Genomic DNA, 12,244 nt, shown 5'->3' on the forward strand with positions numbered 1-12,244 from the left:
TTTGTCTGTTTCTTTATATATAAAGCTTGTTTTTATGATATATAAAGCTCTATGTATAATTCTTGACCTAGCTGAGATTTAATTTATCAATAAGATATTATTGGCCATTTTTTGTATATAAAGAAACCGACACCTGTGATAGATGATGCTTCTTCTCTTTTATACCATAAGTTGAGCTGATTGTAGTGTCGTTAGATGTTCTCCCCTTTTTCTTACTTCAAGTATACCTTGAATATCTCATTTTATTTATAATAGTTTAATTTTTATTTCCTTGAATATTTAGGTTACCTAGTTGTCTCCATATATTGGAAAGAAAAATAAGTGGTGATTCTTGAGGATGGATTTATTCTATTTGGCCCACAAGACAAAGAAAACTCTTTGACTTAATGTCAAGCTTTCGAATTTATTTTCAATTCTTTTTCAAGATATCTGTTGACAATAAATAAGTCTTAAAATGTTGTAGTTATAATTATTAGTATTTTACTTACTAGTCGTGAGATTACAAATAAGTTTGACTTTACAAAACGCACAATCACACATATTGAAATTTAAAAAAAATTGTTTCTTGAAATTATATTATTATCATGTTTTTGTTGATTAACATCAAAGATTCTTTTGTTTTAGTAATTTCATAAATTATACAAAAATTCCAGAAACATACATTTTAGTAAGATTTGATGTGGTATCTCTATATACCAATATTCCGTCTTATTTAATTCTAAACAGTATATAAAAACACTGGAGCGGGATCCAATCACATTGTACATTGAATTTAAATACAATAAAAAATATATTTATTGACATTTTAATTTCCATTTTGGAAATCGTTCTCAAAATACAAACATTAATAAATTAATCTTGTTTTTTTTTAACTAACATCATACTGCACAGATATAGCAGATATTATGTCATTATCAATTGAATTGTGGAAATGAAAGCGATAATGCGCCCTTAGTGTCACAAGGAGCGGCAAAATGAGGACTTAGAAATATGTTTAACGTGGCAGGGAAGAACTAGAAATCTAGATAAATGATAAATATATCCACAACAAGTATACTGATTATTTTTTAATAGAACAACCATTTAGGTATTAGTAAAAAGAAGGACGATAATTAGTTTATAAGAAAAAATATATAAATATTAATCCACAATATCTGTAAATTGTAGGTTAACTTGAAATCTAAAACTAATGTAGTGATTTGCGTAAACCAAATTGACTAAAATATTTGATAAATGTGTATAAATTATCCTTTTATTAAATTACGTGAATACAAATTTATAACAATTGAAAAAATATGTATTTCTTTTATTTAAAAATTCCAAAAATATAATAGCATACGTAACATAGAAATTAGTAGATCGAATAATTTGTGTAAAAAGCTGTGACATGATTATTAAATTGAATTTAATAAGAGCTTACCTTTTGTCAATTACAGCAATTTCACACATTTTTACAATACATACAACAATTTTTATTTATTTTTTGCGTTGCATAAATATAAAGCAATAACGATTTTCCGACACGCGAATAAGTGTCCATTCGCGAAACATGGAATATCATAAGTTAATTCCACAAACTTCCAACGATTTACTTTGTGATTTGTTTATTGTCATTGAAAAAATCAAAACCACGGAAAATTGTAAAGGTTTAAAATGAAATGGTACGTTCGTTGGAATCATCACTATACGCGGGATCAAAACATCCTTTCACTTGTATTTTTCCTTGATGAACATTGCCTCAATGATATTATTCATTCATAAAAATCGGTAAAACCGTTTCTGAGAAGTATGGCAAGTAACTTTGTGATACTAATATGGCTATTAAAAATAAGGGTTGTGGATAGAAGGGTGTAAATTAGGGTAACGTTAACTATCACCAATTAGCATAAATACCCTCGTACATAGTACAAACTCATCACCGCCATAAAAATAGGGATTTTAAAATAGACCCTGAGAGATTAGTAAACTCATCACTGGCCTACCTGCACCCCGTGGCAGGTAGATAGTATAAAACCCTTGCAAACCGCTAAGGTTTGGTAATTTGACAGAATAATCCAAATCCAGATATATAAAAAATTCTATGGACAGCTACTTCAAACTGCGAAAAGAAAAATGTCTCTTAATTTGCCCTTGTTCCTTCAACATGGATAGTAAACCGCTTATTGATTACGTTCAGAGCCAACGCGGATGAAAAATGATGATAATTATCAATCATTTTAAATTTCAATTGCGAAAGTCTCTAAAATCGAATTGCCTTTTGTGGACTTGTACGATGAAAGGGTGTAAATCTTTTTTTTAGTTGTTTCGCACTGGTGTTCGCGGATCATTCTGATCAAACAGAAAAAAATCAGCTTAATTGATGATGATAAATGATCTAAAACCTAGAATACAACGATCCGATATTAAATTTTTTCAGTTGTATACGCGGTTTGTGAAAAAATATGAATTGTGGATATTGTCAACTATTTATATTTATTAATCAACCCCGTATATAATTAAAAAATCTTAATATCCGATGATTGTATTATAAGTTATAGATAATTTTTATAGGGAACCCAGAACTTTTTATAGGGAATAACTTTTTTCATAAAACTAAAAATAAAAAAGTTATATCTCAAACAATACGCCACATTATTTTAACTATTCACCTATTGATATGATACAAAAGATTTTTTGTTTTTTTATTAAGACAGTTTTACATTAGACGCCATTTAATTAATTAATTTGATTATTGGTTAAATTTTCTGGATTTTAATTGCAATAGGAATAAGAAAATTAATATTTTAAAACTGTGGGATACAAACCAAAGTATGTATATAAAATATGTATGTTACTTATACATTACCTATTTGAGAAAAGTACGGTAATAATAATAAGTGTGTAAAATAATAACTTCGCTATTTTTCCTACTTGACACAATTTCCATGTTTCGAGAACGGTGGTAGAGTGAAACACTCTGCATAGTTAGGAGTTTACATCTAAACAAAAATGTATGTTAATATTGTTAGAAACCAGCGCCTTGGGGCAAAAATGCCGATCTTCAAAGGATGTTGGTGATCGGTTTACTATATCTTGGAGGGTCTAATAATTTTATGGGGGCCATAAAGTGATGAGTTCGTACACGTCCGAAAATTAATGGCTGTATGTATTTTTCATTGTCACAGCATAAAAAAATAAAAATAAAAAATTGTTTAAAAAAAAATGTTTGAGATAGATCACCCTTACCCCTTAGGAATATGAAACATAGATTGCTAATTGCTACCCATTCTCAGACGTACCGAATATACATATAAAATTTTATAAAAATTGTTCAAGCCGTTTCGAAGAACTATGGAAGCTAACTTTGTGACACTAATTGCTATTAAAAAATAGGGGTTGGAAATAGAAGGGTGAAAATGAGGGAATGTATAAATTTTTTAATGCCACATCATAGAAAAATACAAATAAAAAATGTTGTTAAAAAAATAAAAGAATGTTTACAGTGGGCCACCTTTATCTCTTAGGAATATGAAAAATATATTACGACCTATTCTCAGACCTAACCGAATACACATAAAAAATTTCATAAAGCTCGTTCAAGTCATTGGAGTATGGCGACTAACTCTATGACACTAATATTGCTATGAAAAAAGAAAGTTAGTAATAGAGGAGTTAAATTAAGAGCTGTGTGTATTTTTAATGCCACATCATAAAAAAATTAAAATAAAAAACTATGCCTAAAAAATGAAAAAAAAGTTTTTAGGGTGAACCCCCCTTACCTCTTAGGTGTATGGCTCCCTCAGCCATTTGGGAGGAGTATGGCGACTAACTAATAGAGGGGTTAAAATTAAGAGCTGTATGTATTTTATAATGCCACATCATTAAAAAAAAAAATAAAAAAAATTGTCCAAAAAATAAAAACAATGTTTGGTGTGAAGCACCCTTACCCCTTGGAGGTATGATAAGTATATTGCAACATATTCTCAGACCTACCGAAGTTTGAAAAAACAAACCGGTCAATTTTTATTTTCAAATTGTAATTTTTTTGTTGCTTACCTATTTTTTTCTGTTATTTTGTCGTAAGTTGTTACGTCGTCAACTTTTTTCTAATAGGACACTTAATGAGAACCGTCTCTTGCCGTCTTTACTGCTCTATTTGTTGTCATTCGGGTTATATGGTCGTTCCATTCTATTCTTCTATTTTTTACCCAGTTGTTGATGTTCTCCACCTTGCATCTACGTCGTATATCTATACTTCTAGCTCTGTCCCATAGTGTTTTACGATCAATTTTTTTAAGTGTTTTTATCTCTGCTGTTTCTAACATCCTTTTTGTCCTCTCTGTGTCAGGTCTTGTTTCTGCCGCGTATGTCATTATCGGTCTGATGACTGTTTTGCTATCTGTCTTTCGTTTCTTTCCCAATATTTTTATTTCTCCATATTGTTCTCCATGCATTTTGTCTTTTTTGGGAAATTAACATGTTAAATTTTCTGGCGATTATATTAAATTGGTGCATCATACGTTGTAAATCATCTTCATTTTGAGAGAGTAGTATTGCGTCGTCTGCATAGCAGATTATTTTAAGTTGTTTTTCTCCCATTTGGTATCCTTTTTTGGTTCTTACTCTTTTATTATTTCATCCATAATCAGGTTGAACAATAGAGGACTCAGGGTATCTCCCTGTCTTATCTCATTGCCAGCTTCAATAGGGTCTATTAGTTCTTCTTCTACTTTTACTTTTATTGTGTTGTTTTGTTAGATGGAACTAAACGAGGAAGAAAATGATCGCCAGAATGTTATGTTGGGTGTTGTTTTCCACCGATCTCTCAAAAATGAAAATTGGTATCCTTTCAATGGTTAATATCGAGCAAGGATAAGAACACAGATAGAAGACGATTTGTGAAAGGATTGCAAATTTGCTCGGAACACATCGCAACGTAAAAAACTGTATCTTGTTTTCTGACGAATTAACACTTTCTTTACACAGAACTGGTAATAAATAAATTTAGGCTTTTGGTGTCACATACCTACGTTTCAAGAGGGTCATACACAAGTGTCATAAAAAGTTAGTATTTGGACTGGGATTGTTGAAAATAGGATAGTGGGCCTTAATTTTTTCCATGGCAATTTAATACAGATTAAACATCTCAGAATTTTTATGTTTTGACTTTATTTCAGTCTCAGCAGTCACGTTTTCTAATTAAGACGATCCAGATGTATCGTCTAATAACATATGATTTTAACAAGACTTCTTCAAGAATTATCTTTAAGGCCTATTTTCAAATCGATATACAGGTAGAAGAAAGTTTATTCAGTGGTCGCTTCGTTCTCCGCATTTAAACCCCTTAGACTTTTAGTTATAGATTTATTTAAAAAGCACAATCTATGTAAATAGATTAAATATTATCGAAGAGCTGAAACTACATATTAGAGAAGAAATTTAAACATCACTCCTAATATCATTCATAATGTCACTGATAGATTAGAACATCTAATTGGCCACTGTCAGATAATTAATGGTGGTTATTTACCATTTGATTTAATATCCTTGTAGTATTTTTGTCTTTGACAAATACACACACACACACACACACACACGCAGTGATCAACCCTGCCCCTAGGAACATGTGTATACCAATGTAAGAATGGGATCCACATGTCCGAAGATCAAACCGGTCACACTTCGCTAGTCGAAGTGGTACCTATCTGACCCCCAGGCTTTTCCACCACCCCTCCTCATCGTGTGACTTACGTGAGGAGGCTTATGATCTGAAATTTACTTAAGATACTTTCTTTGACAAATAGTGCATTATTGAAACGAATTACAAACAATAAAAATTACGAGTGATCTTATACCAAATTGTCCAATATCAAGTATTATGCCCTAAAACACCAATAACCGTTTGCATACGATTTGGAAGGGAAAGGAACACATTTTGAATAAGAACTTGAGGAATACGTTCATATTCTTCACGAAACATGTTCGATGATATTCAGATCAGGGCTGCAGGCTGGCCATTCTAGAGTATTAATTCCTACTTCCCCTAAGTAATTTGTCACGATTCTTGCAGTATGCTGCCATGCATTATAATGTATAAAGACAAAATTGTCCCCAAGAATTCGGCTCCAATCATATATATCCCAGTGTTGATGCTGACGAGCAAAAATTAATCGATTCCTACAGTGTCTGGGTTGTAATTAGGGAACAATAGCCGGCCTTCTTGACATTAGTCCTCTTTCATTGAGGCGCCTTCGAACCGTTCCCTCACTTACATTCATATTTCGATCCTCCTGCAGACAATTGCAGTGGAATAGCAGTTTCTTGCAGCAATTGCAGTGAAATAGCAATTTCTTAAAAGTTCCATCATAATATAATGTAATCTCTTTGCGAGGTAACTCCTCTACGACCGGAACCAGCTCGACATGAGTATGTACTAGTCTCTATAAAGCAATGAAAAGCTCTTCGTACTGTAGTTCCCGGAATACCTAAGATTTCGGATACATAAACTTGAATTCTTCCATCTTGTAGCAACGGAATAATTCGAGCAACATCTACTGTAAATAACGTATGTCTTACATATTTTAATTATTCACTTAGTCGAAATCCACGGTTAAAATGCTAAATTACTGTTTAATTAAATGTTTTCAGCCGTAACATTGCTGTTACTCAGCCATCAATTCCAAAATTAGACATAATAAGCTCAGTGGAAAAAAAAATATCTCAATGTTCACCAACCCATGAAAAGGAAGAATACAGAGTATTATGTAAACTTGAATTGGAAAAGTCTATTAAAATTGAACAAAACATAAGCAAAGAGGAACTAAAGTCTATAAGAACTTTAAAAAATGACGACTCCATAATCATCCTACCAGCAGACAAGGGGAATGCAACTGTGGTAATGGATAGAATTCAATATGAAAACAAAATTAAAGATCTAATAATAAACGTACCTTATACAAAATTAACAAAGGATCCAACAAAGCCTTTGGAAAACAAAATATATAGAACTTTATTCAAGTTTAAAGATTGTTTACCCAGTTATCAGAGAAGATTAATTACACCTCATTACAGTAAGACTCCTCATTTTTATGGAGTACCGAAAGTTCATAAAACGAATATACCACTTAGACCCATTTGAAGTACCATGAATTCTCCTTGTAGTGAACTATCAAAATTTTTATTAAATATTTTAAAACCAATTGCAAATAAAAATGACACATTTATAAAAAATACACAACATTTTTTAAATAAATTATCAAATATTGAATTTAATTCAAATAATACTTTAGTAAGTTTTGACATAAATAGTTTATTTACGAATGTGCCATTAGATAAGACTTTAAATATAGTCAAGACAAAATTAGAGAGTGATGATACATTGGCAACTAGAACAAGACTAAATATATCAGCTATAATGGAGTTAATAACATTAGGTACTGATAATACATATTTTCAACTTAATAATGAATTCTATAAACAAAGTTTTGGACTAGCAATGGGCTCTAGTTTATCTCCATTATTAGCCGATATATTTATGGAAGATTTTGAAACAAATATTATTTCTAAACAAAATTTAAAACCCTCAGTATGGTGGAGATATGTAGATGATGTATTCTCAATATGACTTCATGGATCAGAGTTTTTTCAGAGAACATTTACCATGGAAAAGGAATATAATAACACATTACCTTTTTTGGGTGTTTTAATCTCTAAGAACGATACTGGATACGAAACTCAGGTGTATAAAAAAACCAACACACACCAACAGATATTTAAATTTCAAATCAAATCACAATATTGATATTAAAAAGGGAATTATTAAATCCTTATCGATAGAGCTAAAATTACTTATTCTAACGAAAATTCGTTCTTGGAGGAAAAACATTTGTTAACATCTGTTTTATTAAAAAATGATTATCCTTTATCGTTTATAAATAAGGAATTTTCAACAATCGATCGAATAGAATAAAACAACTTAGAACGAGATCCTATAGCATATACAAGGAATAAATAATACGAGGAAAATAACAATACCATACATAAAAGGATTATCGGAAAAGCTTAAAAGGATAGGAAATAAATTCAACATTTCAACAACATTCAAAACAACAAACACGTTAAGATCTATTTTGTCCAAAACCAAACCTAACAATGAACAAGAAAGGACAAGGAATTGCATTTATAAAATACCTTGTGAATGCGATCAGTTTTATTTAGGTGAAACATCAAGGCCATTAAATGTTAGAATAAGTGAACATCAATCCTATATTAAAAATAGAGAATTTGATAGATCTCAAATATGTAAACACGCATGGGATAATGAACATAGGGTTCAATGGAATGATTCAAATATAGTCCTAAAAGAAACGGATGGTAAAAAGAGAAAAATCAAAGAAGCGGCTCTAATTATGCTAAATGAGACCAATTGTGTCGCGAATTCCTCGGCAGAATGTAGTAGGATCTGGTTACCCATATTGAAAGAGGAAGTTATTAAAAGGAAAATACCAGTATTGGTAAGTCAGTAACATATAGAGAATACATCATTTATGTTTTTTTTTAAATAACAAACATATAAAATCGGAATTTGGTGTTTATTGAAGGTAAACTAAATGCACTATCAAATACTTACCATGTCGATATAGTATTATGAGGTTTTTTTCTGGTTTTTCCCTCATAATTTACTATGGAATCACTAACAGGAGAATTTTACTGTCATCATGGCATGTATTTGTCTTTTTAAAGACGAATTACATGTTATGATCTTTTTTGACGGATATTCTCAAGTTAAAGTTGATTTCATATAATCGAATGAACTATCTTATAAGTAAAGTCGTCCCAGGAACGCAACTCAACAATATTGGCAATATCATTTTAAAGTCGTCTACTTTAAAATGTATAATGTATGTCTGAATTGTCAATATAGATGAGTCAGATAAAATTAAATTATTAGAAGAATTTTTCAATAAGTAACAAAAAACAAAATTTGTTTAATTTACTAATGTTTGTATTTTGAGAACGATTTCCGAAGTGGAAATTGAAACGTCAATAAACGTATTTTAACCTTTAATTGTGGCTTATTCCCATTTAAATAGTAATTAATTTAAAATGCCACAAGAAAATAGCTTCAGAACAATATTACAGTCTTCAGTTGTGAATGCAAAATAATCCGGTGAAGACTGTTTAATGTCAAATCCATCACTAAATTCTCAGTGTTAATATCAATTCCTCTGTACAGGTAATGATTTTCAAAACAATTGACAAAATTGGAATGGATGAATTGAATTCGTGAAAATGGTTTTAACGGTCGAGGAAAAAGTGCAAATTGTTGTCTGGCATGTGAATGGATTATCAGACAACATTATTAGACAACAATTTGTAAATATGTTTCCAAATAGGCCGGCTCCAGCACGATCAACAATTCAGTCTATTATACGTAATTTTTTTACGTATGGATCCGTGTTCGCTCCAAGAGGAGTTCGTAGACGAAGGGAGGTAAATCCAGATTTGGAACTAAGGGACACTTTGATTTGTGCAAGTATTAAGCAAAATCCTACCCAATCAACATCTCGTCTCGGAGAACAATATGCAATTGCAAGATTTAGAGTAGGTAAAATTTTGAAAAGATATGGATACCGTCCCTATAAACTTCATAAATCCAACGAACAATTCCCTGTGGATCAATATAGACGTTTAGAATTTTGTCAAACTGCAATGGAAATGTCACATCAAGATGAACATTTTTTAGAGAACGTTTTGTTCACCGATGAATGTACGTTTTCATTGCATGGTCGTCACAATTCAATGAATGCTCGGTATTGGTTTCGAGGAAATCCTCGTCAGATTTATGTCGCTCGTACCCAGCGTCCTCGAAAAGTAAATGTTTGGGAAGGCATAATAGGGAATCATGTCATTGGTCCATTTTTTATAGACGGTATGTTGACTGGCCGGAAAGACTTGGAACTTCTGCAAAATCAAATTGTCCCAGTCCTTCGTAATTTACCAATACCTTTTGATTCCATATGGTTTCAACACGATGGTTGTCCTGCACATAATTCTCGCATCGTCAATGAATATCTCAGTGCAACTTTTCCTAATCGATTGATAAGTGGCCACGGAGATATTTTTTGGCCTGCAAGATCACCTGATCTTGCACCTTGTGATTTTTTTATGTGGAGATATACCAAGTCCAAACTATATAGAATTGAAGACGATAGGCCTAATTTTCTCCAAGTATTAACAGAAAAGATCTCTGATTCAATGAGAGGTATTAGTCCAGAAACATTAACTAATGTTAGACGAAACTTTTATAATAGATTGGGTTATTGTTCTGCTGCTAATGGAGGCTTATTCGAACATTTTTTGTAAATACATTTCATTAGAATAAAATACGTTTATTTAGAATATTTTTATAGAATTTCTACCTATTTAAACATTTTTTGTAAGTACATTTATTTAGAACGTTCTTTTATGTCTGAAGAATTTTTACTTTATTTTCGAAAGTACGACATTGTTTTTTCAATAAGATTTTCATGTTTTACTATAAACACTTCTAATAAAGACTGAAATAAATGTTAAGTGATTTAAAGCAAAACGAAATAATATCTGCATAATTTCAAATTTTAATTTTTAAAAAAGCAAAAACTTCATCTTGGATTCGAACCCTGAGCGCCTGGATAAGAACATCGTGCCTTGAACTCTGATCCATCTGACTTTTATAATTCTTTGGTGACAGTTTGGGTTATTGTTCTGCTGCTAATGAAGGCTTATTTAAACATATTGTAAATACGTTTATTTACAATATGTTTTTTATTTTTGTAAAATTTTTACTTATTTAAACATTCTTTAAACGGTCTTTTAATTTTGAAGAATTTTTACTTTATTTTCGAAAGTACGACGATACTGTTTTTTCAATAAGATATTTATGTTTAACTTTAAACACTTCTAATACTAGTAACGACTGACATAAATGTTTAGTGATTCAAAGCAAAACGATCTCTTCATAATTTCAAATTATTTAAAAAAAAACACATGTGCGTTTTGAACTCTAATCGTCTGCGACGTCTCTGTCGCAGTATCGAATTCTTACCACTAATCCACGAAGGATTGGTAATTATTCCGTGACAAGAGTGTATGAAACTCCTCAAATCATAGTAGAAATTATTCTCGGTTAATAATTTAAAACTTTAGATTAAATAATCACAATTAATTAAATTATTTTATTCACATTTTTGCTTTATTGTGGTCAATCAGTTTTTACTTTATACGAAATTAAAAAATGGAAATACGTCACACATACGACGTTACACATAATAATTATGACCGAGGTGATTTAGCTCGAAGCTAACGTCTAAAGGTGTGAGACTATCGATAGTGGTAATGTAATGTAATGTAACGTAAATTATAGGTTTCTTCTTGTTAAAATTTGAAATGTTAGTTATTGTAGTAGTGATAATTTTAATTTATTATTTTTAATTTTAGGAAAAATCAGATATTTACGCTGCTTATAAACTAGATAAATACAGGACCCAACTTCTAGCAATAAATGCACCTTATGAATTCACCAGCGCTAACAAGATATATGTAGAAAACGATGTACCAGTACGCCAATGCGTATTAGATGATTTTCTAGATGAATTGGAAATGAAAGACTTTAAAACTAGTCCCGAAGCTGCTAGACAACAAATAAATAACTGGGTAGAAAATGTTACACACACCATGATTAAAGATCTCATTCCTCCCGGTACAATTGACTCATCTACAAATTTGGTTTTGGTAAACGCAGCATATTTCAAAGGGTTGTGGGAGAATAAGTTCCCACCAGAATATACCAAACAAGAGGTGTTTTATGTGAGTCCCACAAAGCAGATTATGGTTGACATGATGCATGTCGAAGGAACATTTAAACATGGTAAGCCAATATTATTGTTTTATTGTAATTCTTCTTCGTTATACTCGCTAAATAAGCAATGTTGCTTGTTTGATTATGTAAATATATTCCATTATTTTCTTCTATTTAGTATTCACTTGTTTATACCATGTACTCAGTCTCTCAGTATATATTCTGTAATTTTTCCCAGTATTCTTTGCCTTTTTTACTAGGAATTTTCTTGTTGTGTTGTTATGTGAGAGGTATTAAAAATACATATTCGTACTAATTTTGTTTCGGTTTAAGCTGATTTTGATCAATAAATCAAATAAATACTAAAATTTTAGTTTCGCATTTAATTAATACAGAAGTAAGAACCAGTTCCTATTTTAAGTGTTT

At 30.9% G+C, this 12,244-nt stretch overlaps 1 protein-coding gene across 4 annotated transcripts in view; it reads left to right on the forward strand.

The window, feature by feature from the left end:
• Positions 1–12,244, forward strand: part of LOC140434795 (serine protease inhibitor 88Ea-like) — a 111,864-nt gene that overhangs the window by 53,438 nt on the left and 46,182 nt on the right. For all 4 annotated transcript variants that reach the window (XM_072523313.1, XM_072523310.1, XM_072523312.1 and 1 more), the window contains exon 3: positions 11,458–11,887. In XM_072523313.1, the coding sequence (XP_072379414.1) occupies positions 11,458–11,887 (430 nt within the window). The remainder of the gene's footprint in view (positions 1–11,457; positions 11,888–12,244) is intronic.

The sequence above is a fragment of the Diabrotica undecimpunctata genome, chromosome 2 (genome assembly GCF_040954645.1).
Source record: "Diabrotica undecimpunctata isolate CICGRU chromosome 2, icDiaUnde3, whole genome shotgun sequence".
In the NCBI taxonomy this organism is placed as follows: Eukaryota; Metazoa; Arthropoda; class Insecta; order Coleoptera; family Chrysomelidae; genus Diabrotica; species Diabrotica undecimpunctata.